The 18,223-nt window shown below is 40.2% G+C and overlaps 1 protein-coding gene across 6 annotated transcripts in view; it reads right to left on the bottom strand.

The window, feature by feature from the left end:
• kalrna (kalirin RhoGEF kinase a) overlaps positions 1 to 18,223 on the bottom strand; it is a 758,514-nt gene that overhangs the window by 441,388 nt on the left and 298,903 nt on the right. For all 6 annotated transcript variants that reach the window (XM_039757406.1, XM_039757408.1, XM_039757407.1 and 3 more), the window contains exon 3: positions 17,498 to 17,612. In XM_039757406.1, coding sequence (XP_039613340.1) covers positions 17,498 to 17,612 — 115 coding nt within the window. The remainder of the gene's footprint in view (positions 1 to 17,497; positions 17,613 to 18,223) is intronic.

Raw genomic sequence — 18,223 nt, forward strand, 5'->3', positions numbered from 1 at the left:
TCAAGAGTGAATAGTAAAATGTACAACACAGCAGTCGAACCTGTATTGTTGTATGGATCAGAAACCTGAGCAGTTAAAAGGGTGCATGAAAGGAAACAGGATGCTACTGAAATGAGAATTTTAAGATGGGTACGTGGAGTGGCAAAGCTTGGTAAGATCGGGAATGAGAGAATCAGAGGTGAAGTTAAAGTCGGGGAAATCTCTAAGAAAATTATAGAAAAGAAGGTGAAAGTGGAGATCAGAATCATGGATATGGAGGTGTCAGGACAGATGAGAAGAGGACAATGAAAACGAAAATGGATGGACTGTGGGAAGGGGGATCTGATAGAGAAAGGGGTATCAGGCAAGGAAGTATACAACAGACCAAAATGGAGGAGGCCTAGTCTAATATAGTCTAATATTTCCACATGAAAGTGGAAAAAGAAAACAGAAAGACAGACATGTTAATGGCAGAAGGTGCTTTCCACATTACACATAAATGCATCTAATAAGGTAAGGAGGCTAAAAAACGGATGTAAGGATGGATGGACATTTAATAGAAGTTAGGATGGCATGTGATACACCTGATTAGAATTTTTACATGAATTTTTTTACTGTATAAATCGGCCTGTGGTGAGGATATACCCTGTTGACATCTGTCCAGAGTTAGTCTCTGCCTAGCAGCTAATGCAGGCCATCTCATTCCTGAGCTGTAAATCATAGGAACAGAAAATGGAAAGGCAGACTGGATGGAGCAAAGCAGTTGTTAAAAGTTGATGTCTCACAGCTCAGAAGTCCTAGGTTCAAACCCTGTCTAGGTAAACTATTTTCCACTATCTGCATAAGTTTTTCTTATATTTCTCTGGTTTTCTGCCATATCACAAAAACACATTATTTAGACTGACTGTCCACTGTAAAACTGCCCTTATATAAATGATGCCATGTGTCGCAGTGAGTGTATTTTGTGAAGATCTACCATCCACCATAGAGCCTGATAGTACCAGGATAAGCTCAGACTCTTGTAAAATAACTGAATTAGGAAAATGAAAGAATACCATAGAAAAGAACACTATAATAAAATACATTGGTATATTTTACTTATAATTACTAATGTAATATTTAACACAGAATACAGCTCATGCAACATTATGAAATCATTTTTTAGAAAGAACATTGTAGTTAAGTAATAAGGCACAGTTTCCTAATAAAGTACAAGATGATGTACGTTGTAAGTGGTAATTAACCACAAATAAGTAAGAATCTTTAATAATGCAGTCGCTTTTCTAAAGTGCTCTCAGAAAAGCCTTCCAGCTATAGTGCTGGTGTAGAGAATGTGCCGCACTTGTATTGTCAAGTCAAGCAAATCACTGGAACCAGATAGATAGATAGATAGATAGATAGATAGATGAGATAGGTGGTGAAGCAGGTTCAAGAATTCATTAAGGTGCTGCTTCTCAGTGCTTCTGTAGCTAAGGCAGTGTGGGTGCGTGGCTGGTCACCTGCAATTACCACAGTGGAAAATGGTGCAACTCAAACCACTTACACCTTAACACCAGCAAAACCAAGGAGCTGGTGGTGGATTTTAGGAGGACCAGGCCCCTCCTGGATCCCGTGATCATCAGAGGTGACTTTGTGCAGAGGGTACAGACCTATAAATACCTGGGAGTGCAGCTGGATGATAAATTGGACTGGTCTGCCAATACTGATGCTCTGTGCAAGAGAGGTCAGGGCTGACTATACTTCCTTAGAAGGCTGGCGTCCTTCAACATCTGCAATAAGATGCTGCAGATGTTCTACCAGACGGTTGTGGTGAGCGCCATCTTCTATGCAGTGGTGTGCTGGGGAGGCAGCATAAAGAAGAGGGATGCCTCATTCCTGGACAAACTGGTGAGGAAGGCAGGCTCTATTGTAGGCACAGAGCTGGACAGTTTGACATCTGTGGCAGAGCGACGGGCGCTGAGCAGGCTCCTGTCAATTATGGAGAATCCACTGCATCCACTGAACAGGATCATCTTCAGACAGAGGAGCAGCTTCAGCGACAGACTGCTGTTACCGTCCTGCTCCACTGACAGACTGAGGAGATCGTTCCTCCCCCACACTATGCGACTCTTCTGTTCCAACCCTTAATGTTAACATTATACAAATTTACTGTCTGTATGTTATACCTTTATTGTTATCATTCTTTAATTTAATATTGTTCTTTATCAGTATGCTGCTGCTGGAGTATGTGAATTTCCCCTTGGGATTAATAAAGTATCTATCTATCTATCTATCTATCTATCAGTGCACATAATTGGACCAGAATGGATTGTGTTGCATACCATCCACTCCACAACAAAACAACTCATTATGAGAAGTCGTAATGGGCTCATCACTGTCCCTGTCTAGACATAAGTGACCAAGAAGTCTACTAGGCTCTTTGGTTATATGGCACTGATCAAAGGAAGTTCTGCTTAAGGTGTACAACACACTAGTGAAGACTCATCTGGAGTGCTATGTGCTCCTCCGTTACAAAAAAAAATACAGTATATAACAGCGCTAGCAAAAGTCTAAAGAACAGCAACTAGGCTGATTCCAGGATAGAGAAATTAAGAAAATTGTTGGAACTGAATGTTTTCAGTTTAAACAAATGGAAACTTAAGAGGTACTGTTCAAAAATGTGAAGGGAATAAATATGGTAGATATTATCTAGCTGTTATTTTGAAGTAATTTTTTCAACAAAGCCACAATATTGCAGATTCAATTTAGTTAAGGATATATTTTGCATGAATGTTTGATAAGTTTCTGTTCACACAGAGAATCATGGATACAGGGAGTGAAGTAACAAGTAGTGAACAAGGAGGCACATAATACTTCAAGGGCTTAGAAATGCCAAGCACATATTTGAAAGAAGTGAAAAGGGATGACAGCCTATGTTAGGCTGAATGGTTTGTTCTCATTAAAACGTTTCTTATGATCTTCCATTTATTTAATATCTCATAACTAATAAACAGGATAGAGTGGCATATAATGTATTCAGTATACTCTGATAATAAACCATCTTAATCCAGTTCTGGGTCAAGTGGACCACAGACTACGCCAGTAACTCTGGGCACAAGGCATGAACCATCCCAGGATGGGGCACCAGATGTTATATTACAACATAAAACTCTTAGACCTGCTTAATCCAGTTTGGGGTCACGGGGGCTGCAGCCTATGCCAGCAGCATTGGGTATAAGTCTGTAGTAAGGCCCACTCACACACGGGGCCAGTTCACATTCACCATGTAGCTTAACACTCATGTGTTTGCAGTAAGGCACGAAAACCAACACAACCTCCACTGGGAGTGCATTTGAACCCAGGATGCTGGATTCTTCAGACAGGAGCATTAATAACTTGGCGATCCTGTTATATTATTATAATTCTTATATATTTGGCAGTTTAACAGAAAATGGATGCCTGAATTTTTTAAACTATAGGCAGACTAATTCTCTTTCATGTGGATGCACAGACAGCACATCTGAAGCAGCAGACTGAACTGGGGACTTTATGGCAAACTCACATAGACACACGCAACTTTACTGTCACCACTGTGGAACATCTTTGGGATGAGGAGCAAAACAAAGGTAACAGAAAAAGACAACAAGCATAAAGTTCATAGAGTAACCAGAAAAGAAGTCAAACCTGCCTACCTGGAGATCTGTGAGGCAGAAGTGGTGAGCACTAGGCCTCCACATTTATTATTTTTTTGACTATTTATTATGCGTAGTGATTCCAGGTGAATTAATTAATGGGGGTGACGCACCACTCTGAGTGCTACGCTAATGAATTGTTAGAAAAGACAAAGAACAAATTCTGCTCAAGAGCTCTGCAAATCACGGAGCTGCTTAACAGCCACCCACAATAAAGAACGCAGCCCACGGCCTGTGTGGGATTTAGTGAAAATACTGCTACCATACAAACAAAATGTTATTAAACAACAAACAAAACACCAGTCAGATTTTACTATTTATAACATCTTTCACTATAACAAGGAAAATCGCATCAGTAAAGCGTAAAGAGGAAAACCACATAGGAGCAGAACAATTTACTGGACATCTGTGCACAAGCCATGAATCTCATTCTCGGCCAATTCCTATTTAAGTTCGTTTGATTACTCGGTTTCAGGTTTCTCCTGCCCCTCAGCCATGAGAGGTAAAGTGATCTGAGGCAAGAGAATGGCATGGCGGAGCCGTTTACTGCCCACTTCCATTGCTAATGTGATGACTTATGCAGAGTACCTGTTGAAAGTTAAAGATTTCTCATGACTTTACCCCTGGGGAGGTCTCTCTGTGTAGGACATTACAGTAATGTGTCTGAACAACAAAGAAATACCAGACTGACCAGATTATACAGCGCATATAAAAAGTACTCACCCCATGGATGTTTTCACATTTTATTATTATATAATACTAGCTGAAATACCCAGCGTTGCCTGGGAGGAAAACAAAGTGGTTTTTTTGGTTTTAATTGTTTGAGAAAAATATAATTAAAAAAAAAAACAACTTTAAAAATAGAAACAAATTAACAAACAATGAAGACTCACTAATTAAATGTGCTTGTCTTGCAGTCTTGTATGTATGTTATCATCCAGTTGACGCTCAGAACCAGCCAACTCTATTTAATTTCAAAAGCAGCAGGGGCACATAAAGAGTGCTGGCAGTCACCTCCAGTTCGCCCTCTGGTGGTCGTTCTGAGTGTCAACTGGATGATAACATGCATACAAGACCACAAGATCACCCACCACCCTACCCAGAAGGGGGTGGGTTAGGGTTGATTTCACCCTACAGTATTTTTAGTTGACCAATGAGAAACATGTGTACCAATTTTAATGGAAATCGCTCCAGCCGTTCGGAAGTGATGCTGGAACATACATACATACACACACACACATATACATATACATACATTGACTTTTATATACTCAGCAAAAAAAGAAACGTCCCTTTTTCAGGACTGTGTATTTCAACAATAATGTTTTAAAAATCCAAATAACTTTACAGATCTTCATTGTAAAGGGTTTAAACAATGTTTTCCATGCATGTTCAATTAACCATAATCAATTAATTAACATGCACCTGTGGAATGGTCGTTAAGACCTTAACAGCTTACAGAAAGTAGGCATTTAAGGTCACAGTTCTAAAAACGCAGGACACTAAAGAGACATGTCTACCGACTGTGAAAAACACCCAAAGAAAGATGCCCAGGGTCCCTGCTCATCTGCGTGAACGTGCATTAGGCATGCTGCAGGGAGGCATGAGGACTGCTGATGTGGCTAGGGCAATAAATTGCCATGTCCGCACTGTGAGATGCCTAAGACAGCGCTACAGGGAGACAGGAAGGACAGCTGATCATCCTCACAGTGGAAGAGCCCGGATCTCAATCCCATTGAGCCCGTCTGGGACCTGTTGGATCGCAGGGTGAGGGCTAGGGCCATTCCCCCGAGAAATGTCCAGAAACTTGCAGGTGCCTTGGTGGAAGAGTGGGGTAACATCTCACAGCAAGAACTGACAAATCTGGTCCAGTCCATGAGGAGGAGAAGCACTGCAGTACTTCAAGCAGCTGGTGGCCACACCAGATACTGACTGGTACTTTTGATTTTGAGCCTCTCTTCATTCAGGGACACATTGTGAAACGTTTTTAGTTTATGTCTTATGGTGTTGACTCTTTTACTGTTCTTACAAATATTTACACATTAAGTTTACTGAAAGTAAAAACAGTTGAAAGTCAGAGGACGTTTCTTTTTTTGCTGAGTATATATATAGATTGAATCACAGTGCATTTATATTTGGCTTTTTTAACACTGATCAACAGAAAAAGACTCTAAAGTCAAAGTGACAATAGATCTCTACCAATTAATAACAAATATAAAATTCAAAAAGTGAATACTTTGTATAGGCCTTGTAGACAACACTCACAATATGGCATTGTCATCAAGCTAAGTTCAAACACGATGCTGGGAAAAAGCATTTTGGTGGGTCTGTTCATTCAGGATGTTCAGATGTCATTTTCTACTTGAGAAAGATCCGAGGCCTGCAGCAGGGTACTTGGCTTTTGGTTCATTTATTTCCAGCTCTTAAGGCACTGAGCCTTACCATACCCAGGAGGACTGAGCTTGTCAAACATATACTGTATATGCGGTGACAGGTTTGAATGTATAGGCATTGTAAGTTGACTAGGCCGCTTCAAAAATTTGTATTATATTGTGTTTCCTTAGAATCCGAGAGTGCATTTTATACTAGCCATGGTACCTGTCAAAGACAAGTAAACGAATAATTGAAAAATGTTTGCTATATCTTGCCCTACATGTGCCTTCAGCGCCTCTGCTCTGTATTCACATGTGTCTGATCGTCTTTTCAGTGGCGCTCCCTCTGTCGAGCACATTCTTGTAAAGCCTGCTTCTCAGACTCTGTTGTCATTATTTTCGAGACGCCTTTCTCTCCTCCTATCCAGTTGTATACTTTCTGTCTTTGAAGTCGGCTCTCTCGGTGTGCACCATTACTCCTCCTTGTGCGTCTCACACTCTTTCATCGCATCACTAAAGCCAAACTGACCAATCAGATTGCTCTGAGGGACTGGACACACAGACCTTAATGTTTTATTACATAGTAGTAGGCTGGATTTCCACAACGCTTTGTCGGCCGCAGACTGGCAGTCTGTAACACTGCCTTACAAACTCCAGAGTCCTGAGTTTTAATTCTGTCCTGGTCACAGTCTAAATGGAGCTTGCAAGTTCTCTCTACGTCTTTGTGAGTTTTAATCCAGATTCTTTAGTTTTCTTTCCAAATATCCAGAAAACATACATGGTAAGCTAAATATTTTCAATCCTGGTTACCCTGAGCATGGTTGCAGAAAAGCTGGGGCCTATCCCAGCTAGCATAGGGCACAAGACATGAACAATCCCTAGACTGGGCAACAACATTCACACACTTGCACACTACAGCCAGTTTAGCAATGCCAATTCAACTAACCTGCATGTCTTTGGACCAGAGCCACCAAGAGAAATCCACATGAACACAGGAAGGACACACAAACTCCATGCAAGGACATGAACTCCAGTCTCCTTGTTGCAAGACAGCACCATAACTACTGTGCCACCTTAAGTTAACTAGTAACTCTAAATTGTCCCTGAATGAGTGTTCACGTGAGAGAAGGTGGCCTGTATTAGACTTGCACCCGTCCAGGGCTGGCTCCGACATTGTGCTTACTGTTGTCAGGATGGGTATGAACTGCATAAACTGTATAGTAAACAGATGGATGGAAGTGTCAGAAGATAGCAGCCCATACTTAATAAGAAAACACAAGCACAAAAGAAGATAAGACAATGAGAAAAGAAGAAAAAGAGTGAAAACTCTCAACTCTCAGCTCTCAGCTTTGCATTATAATAAGCACGTAACAGCACAAGTGCAAGTTAAAATGAAGAGCACAGCATATCAGAAATACACGGTGTAGTGACAAAAGGACAAAATGGAGCACGGAAGATGGAAGAGGGTATTTTCATCATGTTATTCCTGTAAAGCACCATCCAACCACCATCAAACTGTCATAATCCACTATAAGAGCAAAGAAAAAGGTGCTTGAAAGTGCAGGCCTGTTAAGCTACTTTAGCACACTTTATATTAGACAATGAGCTCGTGTAACTTTGTGTGTTGTTCTCTGATAACAGCTTACATGTAAGAAGTCTAATTTTTTTTATAGTTAGGACTTTTAATATGTTTAAATGTGTTTTACAAAACAGGTAATTCGGAGGTGTGTTTCAGAACTATACAATTTACTGAAAGCTATTTGGTGAAAATTAAAACACACTCAAATGTGTCATGTAAATGAACCTAACTGATGAAGCAAGTTTTTCTGTTAGACTTCTTCAGTCTGCCTTACTGCATTAAACAGGAGCACATGGGACTCCACCTGTAGATCCAGGTTTAGAATTTCATAATATAACAATGGCTTAAGACTCTTCTTTATTTACTGAGCATCTTCCTCAACAATAAACCACACTGATGGTGTTTAAGGTGGGATTTGAACCACGGTGCCACCATTACGCATTAGCAGCATATGAATGTGAATAACTGATTGAAAGAATGTAAGGACATGAACTTTACAATGACAGGACTGGACAACAGAGATGAAATGAGCCTCGAGATACCCATGCACAGAATGTCTAGAAATGGATGCGTCCACATTTACTTTGAATACTGAAGAGGACGACATTCTTCGTGAATTTATGCCATAGCTCTTTCCATTCATTCAAAAAAAGCAACTTCCTGCAGGTCAGGGTCGTGCTTATGAAGTCAGCTAATGACTGGTACAAGGCAGGACTACACCCAGTTTATCACTGAAAAATAATTCATTCTGGGCTATGCTGTGACTGTGAGGCTGATAAAACCATCTGAGGATAAACAGAGTCCGTTTTAGGCTCCCTGGCTCCTCCACGCCATGACAGCATCAATTACACTTAGTCTGCTAAGTTGAAAATACAGAATGGCAATGGTTCAGAAGTATGCAATGATTTATGAATAACTCTCAAATCGGGCTCCTGACAATGAAAATGATTTGTGCAGAGCTGATAGCCTTGCATTATGTGGACTGTCTGCCGCAGGCAACTATTTTTTAATCTCCTTTGCCTGTTTTGAACAATTACAGATCAGCTTTCTGGAAAAGGAAGAAGATTTGCTCAAACACGTGAAGATGAAGAATATGAGACAGATATACGAGATAGGCTGCTTCTCCTTGTCAGAAATTAAAACAATCTAGATGAGAATAGGACATCCAGCCCAACAAAGCTCACCAGTCTAATCGGCTTTATTCTTCCAAAATAACATCATTCGAGTTTTGAAAGGCCCAGAAGTCTTCCTGTCTACCACACTGCTTGGTAGCTTATTCCATTTGTCTGTTGTTATCTGTGTAAAGAAAAACTTCCTAATGTTTGCGCAAAATTCACCCTTAAGAAGTTTCCAACTGTGTCCCCGTGCTCTTGATGAATGAACTCATTTTACTATAACAGTCCTGATTCATGGTACTAATTTCCTTCATAATTTTAAATACTTCAATCATGTCTCATGTTGTTTAAAAGATTGTGTTTACTATTTGTCTCAAGTGTTTATTTACTGTTTTTTTTTTTTATATACGCTATTAATTTTTACCATTGATTGTTTTGGTGACACCATTTTATGTGTTTATTTTCATCGGCACTGCTGTTTTGACCCATTGGTGCTTTGCATTGCTGGATACATGATGTGCACATTACTGTCCTAATATACATGCTTATTGATTTTAAATTACAAGGAACCGTTTCGCATGGTTTATTTTTTTAATCAATATTTGAACTGAAAAGTGGTTTTCTGTTAGCAGTTTCCTTTCTATAGTCACGTAACCACAACCAGCAGAGCCGATGCATTATTGGACATGACGCATACACAGAGATTTAGCTCATTCAATCTTCATCAATTGGTGGGTTCAATGTTTTCAAGTTTCTCTTTTTAGTCAGCTGAATTCTAAGTAGTCCATAGTGTTAAGTAGGTCATGCCACCCTTTCACCACCAGTCATGGTCAGGAATCTCTGGACTCCTCACTTTCATTCAATGAACATACTTCTTCAGTGACCCAATCATGATGTTCTTTTCTTTATAATATTTACAGGATTCGATCCTTGCTCATTAATTATTCCACACGTTCTTGTTTTATTACAGCTCTCTGATGGTGGGGATTCCTCCTTTAACTGCTATTCACCCTCTCCAGCTTCTCGATTGGTGTTCGCTGTTCCTTGTTTCACTCCTACTACTCCTCTGCTTCAGTCTCTCTACTGGCTCCCTGTTACTTCAAAGACCCAGTTCAAAGCTCTTGTCTTGACCTTAATATCACCAGTCTTTGATGCCTTCATAAGTCTCTTCAAGAAGTCTCCGTTCTGACTCTGCCTGTCTGCTGACCATCCCTCATCTCAACAGATGTGCCATGACTGGACAATGCTTTCCCAGTCGTGCTCCAAAGCTATGGATTGATCTCCATTTGCCTATTCTAGCTGCACCCATTTTACTCGTGCCCAGGCGTCTTTTTAAAATACACCTTAAGGTTTTGTCACATTAGATGACTTTTCCAGAGAATGTCAGTCTTAGCTTTCATTTATATAACGTTAGCCAGTAGGAGGCAGTTGGCTGTGTGCTCCCATGAAGCCGATCGTCTATTGTGACATACCCAACGACTGACAACAACTTGTCTGTGACTGGCTTTTCTGTATGAGAGCTGAGAACCAATGAACATTCAGCCGGCCATATAATGCATAAAATGTAGTGATGAGGAATTAAGAACACGTGTTGTGAACCTCGCAAATAGAGAATAAACTAGTCTGTCTAATGTCTTATGATTTATGTACTAAAACAGAATCGAAAAAAAGAAAAAATAAGGGCAGAGACCACAGCTAAACGCACCACAGCTATTAATCCTTCATACAGCACCAGCACCATCAGGCAGCACGAGGGCTCTGGGCCTCACAAACAGAAGAGAAGTTCTACTATCTGATGCCTTGGATTTGACATAACATAACAGAGCATAAGAAACAAATAAAGAGGTTGCTGCTGAACTGGCTGCAACTGTTAACTCTTTATACAGGCAGCATACAATTGGCTGTCAGAAAAAGGGCCGCACACGACTGTGCTAGATGATCGGCACCTGGTTGGTATACGTGACACAGGCTATGATTTTTGACGTGGTGCAGCGATGATATCAGTGACTGTGATCAGCGAATCTGACACACTCCATGACAAAAAGTCTCGTAATGTGACATCAGCATTAATTTCGCTTCTACAGAATGGCTGCTTTTGTACTGACAAAGAGCTTAGGATACTGATTATTGTGTTAGTCGATTTGTAGGAATGATTAAACAGTAGTAGTAGTAGTATTACTGCCTCTTGCCCAACCTCTTGCCCAATTCATCGTCTTGTTCTCTGCTGCTTTTGATGCTTGCACTCTCTAATTTATTTTAACTTGGATAAATCTTAATAATGGTAACAATAATGCAGTGCATTAGGACTTTTGGCTTTTGACTTCGCTACCTATCTGACTCGTGTTTTTCGTTCAGCCCTTTTAATTCCCGTCGTCCTGGTTTTGTGTTTGCCGTTATGGTTTTCAACTTCTGCCTGCCTTTTGACTATGCCTGTCCTAGCATTTATCAGCTGCTGCTTACGTATCTCACAGTTATCCTCAGATGCCTATTATTCTCCATTAGAGTAACATATCTCTTGATAGCGTGACGTTCACGATATAACAGATGGATGAATGCATTAAACATGTCTGAACTTTATGAACTTTGTGAGAGTCGATGAAACAGCCAGTTTAAGTTCAGATTCTTCAGACCATAGAACCTTCTTCCAGCTGCCTTCAAAGTATTCTTTGTGTCTTCTGACAAACTCCATCTGAGATGTCATGTGTGTTTTTTCTCTTTGCCACTCTCCCATAAACCTATGACTGGTGTTGTTGTTGGAAGAAAATAGTAGCTAGCTCAAGCTCCATAGTGTGCAGCTCAAGCCCCATGGTGTGCAATGTGGCACCACTAAGAATGTTATGGAAAGGAAGCTGGAGCCGTGGAGAAGAGCTACAAAGGATCAATGCCTCAAGATTAGTAGAAAAAAGGTAGAATGATCAGGTTTAACAGACAGGAACAAGATGGAGGAGTTAACCCTCAAGAAAGACGGCTTAAAAGGGTGGAATAGTTCACATATCTCAGATCACCAGTAACCGAGGATGAAGAGCTAGTTTTAGAAATATACCAACAAATACAATCAGGTTTGAAAAAATTGGAAGAAGATAACAGGAAACCTGGGCCGTTAAAAAAGTGTATGAAAGAAAATGTGATGTTTCTGAAACATGGATGTTGAGATGGATGTATGGAATAACAAAGCTTGATAAGATCAGGAATGAGAGAATCATTGATAAGTTAAAGTTGGGGAAATCACAAAGAAAAGTATAGGAAAGAGGGCTAAAGTGGTCCGGGCATGTCATAAGAAGAAAGGTCAACAATGTGAGGAGAAGAATCATTGAGAAGGGGGTACCAGGATGGAGGAAAGCAGGGCCGCCAAAGAGAAAGTGGATGGACTGTGTGAAGGGGCATCTAAAGGAGAAAGGAGTGTCAGGCAAGAAAGCGGACAACAGACAAGAGTAGATGTGGCCGGTCCAATATAGCGACCCATTGATGAAAGTGGGAAAGCTTTAGAAGAAAAAGAATAAGTGGTGTTGTCTGCACAGCCTTTCCAATCTCGTGTCTCCTTATAAGTTAATGAGACATTTCAGCTTTTTCTTTTTTTAATAAATCGAAACAAATCCTAAAATCCTGTTTTTGACATTTCATTCTGGGGTATTGTGTGCTGCTTATGTGGGGGAAAATGAATATAAATGATTTTAGCACATGGCTGAAACATAACACAATGTGAAAAAAGTGAAGGTATCTTAAAACATTCGGAAGGCACAGTACATATAACATGGCAAAACGTTATCAAACTTTCTTAATTCAATTCAGGACATGAGCCTATGCCATCCCCACACAGTGTGCCATTCCACCGAAGGACCCACACACCCACACTTACTTAGTTTGGAACTGGCAATTAACCTCACACACACACACATATCACACATGCAGACATGTGTGCAGATTTCACTTGGATAACAGCCAGGCACTGGATCTGAACCCATGCCACCATGCTGCTAGAAAACTAGAACTAGAAAAACCTGCACTTACTGAATATCCTCTGTGCTGCAAAAGGCCAGGCTGAAGAGATGCCAGACCTGCTGACTGCTTATTCAGCCCTCTCAGTTGTTGAAAGTCTAATTACCGCAGCCTGTCCACGGTATTATGACAACCTTTGAAGCTGACTTAGCATCTCAAGGCCAGTTATGATCCATGCTTGACCGCACAATGCTCAGTCTTCTTGTTCCATCTGAATAGATTTAACAGTATTACACGCTGGATCTTTTTTAAATAGGTTTACAATTATTCAAAGCACACTGCTTGTCTTGCAAACATTTTAAATACAAGAAAATGACTTTCTGCATTGAAGCCTGATCTCAAAATAATTAGCCCGAAAGTGAAAATACTTTGCTATTCTTTATGAGAGGAAGAAAAAAGTTATTGCTTAAATAATAATAATAAAAAAAAATCAATCAACAGCAACACTTTTTTATCTCAGGTGTGGCTCTTTGAAGCAGCTTTTGACAGACATTGCTCGAGACATATAATATGCAGCATCTTTGAAATAATAGGAACGTTAAAGTATTAAAAACTACCAGGGGTAAGCACTATAAAAAAAATGTTCCACATCTGCTGCTCATGACTTTCATCTTGAACAGAACGACTCTGTGCTGGAAGGGTCAATCAACATGTCAGTATTCTAATGAGCCGCCTGAATATCTCGACTTGTTGATAGTTGTCTCTGCTGGAGAATATCTTGTGAACTGCGGGTATGAAAGCCGTAATTAAAGCTTTTGCTGTAAAGATGTATAGAAAAAAATCCTCAATATTTTGGGCCTAAAGGGTCTTTTAAAAAGGCAGACCTGTGAGGCTAACCACCTACTGAGAGCATTCTTAAAAATATTGTAATTATTTTGCATTGCCTAGGAATATTAAGTGCAATGTAGAGTGTAACAGATAATACATATAAGATGTACTGTTCCTTTGATGACTGGGTTGGTCCTGCCTTACATCTTTGCTGCCTTGATAGGCTGTAGCCCCCAATCCTGAATGAATGAACGCTAGAAATGTGTCAAATAAGACTCATTCGTAGGGCTACGGTGCCTTTTAACTTTCACACCTAAAGTTTACCATGGCTTGTGGCAGTGCTCAGTGTGAAAGGCATTTCAAAGCTGACTTGACACCCAGACATAACCCTGAAGGTACAGCAGACCAGAGCTGAACTTGTATCTGAACTGAGGAGACATAGCAACGTTAGCTGATGCTTCCTAGCCGCAGCGCCATGTTACAGCCTATCAATTTACTGCTTTGACCCAATAATATAATTTTCTGCCTCACAGCTTACTTTCCCGTTTCCTTTCTACTATTGTTACTATATGTATTATGACATAATCTCTTGTAGCATTGAATTCAAGTATTTGGTCCCCTGTAGTTTTGGATCGGCGCTAAAATTTTAACTTTGGTATCGATAGCAGCATTCGGACCTCATTACCAGTACTAAAGCAGTTCTAAAGCCCTTAACGGATAACTCCTGAATCCCCTGTGTTACCCTGAACTCCTTGGTGCGCCACACCATTCTAACACATGACGCACCACTTCTCTCTTGAAGCCTTAAATTGCACCTTGTGAAGTCCTGATCACATCAAAGTAATTTGGTCCCATGAAGTATGGATCATGGGTGACCTCTCACCCCTCCCAAGGTCCCCTGTGAAGACCCAACTGCATTGAAGTGGTTTGATCCCATGAAGTCCCGACTGCATAAAACCAGTAAGGGTGGTTGGCAGTTTACCTAAGAAGTACCAAACACATTGAAGCAATGCTCTCCATAAAGTCCCTGTGACAGATGGGTTGTGTTTTGTGTGGTGTCCCCCTTAAAATCCTGAATGTGTCTAAGCAAAGGGGGTGGGAGATATTGAGAGGAAATCCGACATTTACTTCTGACACCAAACATTCTGAAATGCTGCTAGCGTATGTTTATAAAATGTGTGTTTTTTTGGTACTTTTCCAGTACTGGTATACCACTTGTACTTCACAGAGAGTGGTGACATGTTGTATGATGGTTGAACAGACAAGTAAGGGCTTCACTATCCTCTGTGCAGGAGATGCCACTACGTCTGCTTTTTTGCTCCCTTCATATTACAATGTTCAATTGTTGTGCTGTATCCTCCTTATGTAATCTGAATTTCCATTGCGTTCCCGCCATATAACAGTAAGTCATATCCCCATGCCTAACTACTGTATATTATAATTTGATATTTTTGCCTACCCCACAATGTTGAATCTTGTTTCATCGCCTTATTATCTTATGACTTATTCCCATAATATTGAGTCTTTGGTTCATCGACAAAAGCGAGATAGACATATGTACCCCGACAAAACCGCGATGGACAAATGAGCGCCGACAAACCCGCTAACTGGTTTTCGACAAATGCGCACCGACAAAATCGGCACGACAAAATCACGAGAGAGGCCAAGAAAGTGGGATGAGTACGTGCCCATTATGTACACATTATGTGCTAGGTTATAACTGTTATAACTGCTGATGGCATGCCGTGAACAGATAACTCAGTCGAGGGTTGGCATAACGCGTCGTATACAAAACGTCAAGTCTAAATACGCTCAACTATCAAGACGTCTTGCTGTAATTCATCCTACATATGCAGGGCGTGATCTTAAGGACTATCCACATGCTGTGCTGATGGCATGCCGCGTCTCATAATATTGACTTCTAAAATAAACATTATTATATATGCTTTAAACTAGTAATTCATATTTAATGAAATGTTCGCAATTTTGTCTGCGTGATTTTGACGCCGCGTTTTAATCGGCGCTATTTTGTGGGTGCTCATATGTCTATCGTGCAAATGTTGGGTCACAGAGTCTTCTCACTACAACATATTATTACCATGATAACTGGTATTTTATCTTTTTTTTTTCTGGGACTTGTAATTTTTTCTGTGAGATTTGATCATTGGTTTGGAACAACGTAGAATTCACATATAGATTTGTTTTCTAATTATGCCTTTGGTTAGGCCTTTTCAAGTTTATATATCGTGTCATACGTGTTCGCTATGGAAGCATGCAGAAGTCTCGGCTCACAAGGTAAACTGGGGGACAGATGAGGCTGAGCTGCAGCTACCAACCTCTCTACCTCTGCCAGCCCTAGAGTGGAGGAGGACCCTCCGAAGAAGAGGACATCCCTTTCACTTTACCAGGAAGTACAGGCCTATCACTATAAAAGATATGACGTAAAAAAGCTGTAAAGTGTTTTTCTGACACTTTTGTAAAGAGCTCAGCTTAGATGCAAAAATGGACGCTTGTAAGGATCCTTTCTCTGTATGCTAACAACTGAAAATGGACACTTTCTACCTGCTGCTTATCTGCTGGACACCTGGGAAGGGGCTCTCCCTCTCTCACTCTCTCTCCATCTAACAAGAAATCTTTCTTTTCATTTTTGATTAAGTTTATATAATCTGTAAGTTAGGAACTGGTCCACATCGAGCGTCTTGCTGAATGAAAACTGCATGAACCCACCCAGGATGTTTGCATAATTCTTTGCATTACTTATATTTGCTGCTATTGGTTTTAATACAAATAGATATGAAGTTATGTGAAAGTTTATATCAGTGTCTCTGATTGCTACTAGCACGCGAGGAGGTTAAGATCGATCAATCATTGTCTAAGTGCGGCCCCTTAAGTTCTCCAGAGGATGCCTTTGAGAAGTCCCTCTTTTAGCGGTAAACCGGGTTGAAAGTAAAGATGGCCCCAGTCAGAGAAGCAGCCTGCCATTAGAGGTCTCCAGGGTTGAATATGTGGGCTGCAATATGGACAATGAGACATCTAAGAGGTTACATATAATAGTTTCATAGTGTGGCTGGTTTTGACATTTCTTCCTAAGAGGTTAGCTGGTACCTTTCATGTTACATATGTGCATCTGAGATCACAATAGAGCAAAACCTCATTCCAGACACCAGACCAGTGAGGTCAGAGTCAGGAAGAGTGCAGGACAAGAGTTCAAGTGGCAGGAGGAAGCAATGCCATACAGAAGAAGGTGCTGATGTTGCTCTAAGGCGGGTAATACGTGTGTTTGAAATGTCGGCAAGTGCAGCAGGAACCTGGGGGACCGAAGCAACATTACCCAGTGTTTAGATGTGCTCTCACAAATCGACACCTTCTGTGTTCAAACTTCCTTGTACTTATTTTTTTTTTGGTTAATAAAAGAGCCTTTTCCTCCATTCTGATCTCTTTCTGTGTTTTGGGAACAGCTCTTGAGTACCCACTTTAAGCTTTATTATTTATTATTAACAGTCTTTTAATATGCTTTCAACCCGAATAACAACTGGAGAAAGAAAATGGTTAAGACTTAAAAGTAAAAAAAAATGTGTAGGCACAAAAATAATAAAATGTTCAGCTTGTCTTTAAATAATGCGTATATTAATTCTTATGCATGACAAAAAAAAATCTACTGATTTCTTTCACTTGCTCTTTATCAATAAAACATATTTAACCCACAGCTTAGCTTTTAATTAAAATTACATCTCTGTGAAGGGGCTGACTACTACGGAATTTATTTTTATGAAGTGTTTTACTACTGCTGTATTTCTGCTTAGTCTATATGCACATCCAATAATGTGGAAAAATACAACAGTAACACAATTTTGCATAATAATATATTGTAGTAAATTCCTTCATTTGTAATCTGAAATAGATTCTGATATTTTAATCAGATATAAAACGAAAGTTGGTAAAGCAATACGATGGCAACAACTAAATACCAGCAGCACAATTACAACTTCAGGTAAGATGACAGGGAATTGTCTTTACCTTGGCACAGTAGCCAGGTACGTCACCAGCTTCCGCAGATCTTCTTGTTTTATCCTATCATGGTTGCTTCTTGCTGGGAAGGTCAGGATGGGGCCACCCCTTTTATCACGGCCACCTGCAGGAAAGATATTAGAAGAGTTTAACTGAGGTATGGAGCTGTGCGAGATCTTTGAAATGACATGGAGTGTTTATCCCAGCGTAACTGGGGCTTACATTTCATATATGTAAAAATGAAACACATGCCACGGTTGTGCTAAAATGAAAATAAAAATGTGTTTGAACTTCAAAAGTGATTATAAAACAAAATACTTCACACTACCATGTAATGATCTCTGAGAGTGCAGTTGCCAGTCTTAAAAAAAAAAAGTAATCTTCAATCACTAGCTAAACTACGTGTAAACCTCAGCAGTTTATTTTATGACACTACAGTAGATGTTTCTGATCTCCAGGCAATTAACTTTAAAACTCCTGAAAGAACGTTAAGTCAGAAGAAAATAAAGCTTGAGAAGTGTAACCCTGAGATGAAGGCCCAACATCTGCTGCTCACTGGCTGAAATGAAAGCCCTCGAATCAGTAGGTCTGAATACGAGAGATGAGACACAAGGTCTCTAGCCGATTGCTTTTGTCACGCCTCACGGGATGAGCAATCTTCTTGATGTGACACAATTATCAGACTGAGCTTTCTACATCGCTATAAGAAATAAAGACTGCTGGCTTGATTAGGAT

Source organism: Polypterus senegalus, chromosome 6, assembly GCF_016835505.1.
Source record: "Polypterus senegalus isolate Bchr_013 chromosome 6, ASM1683550v1, whole genome shotgun sequence".
Lineage (NCBI taxonomy): Eukaryota > Metazoa > Chordata > Cladistia > Polypteriformes > Polypteridae > Polypterus > Polypterus senegalus.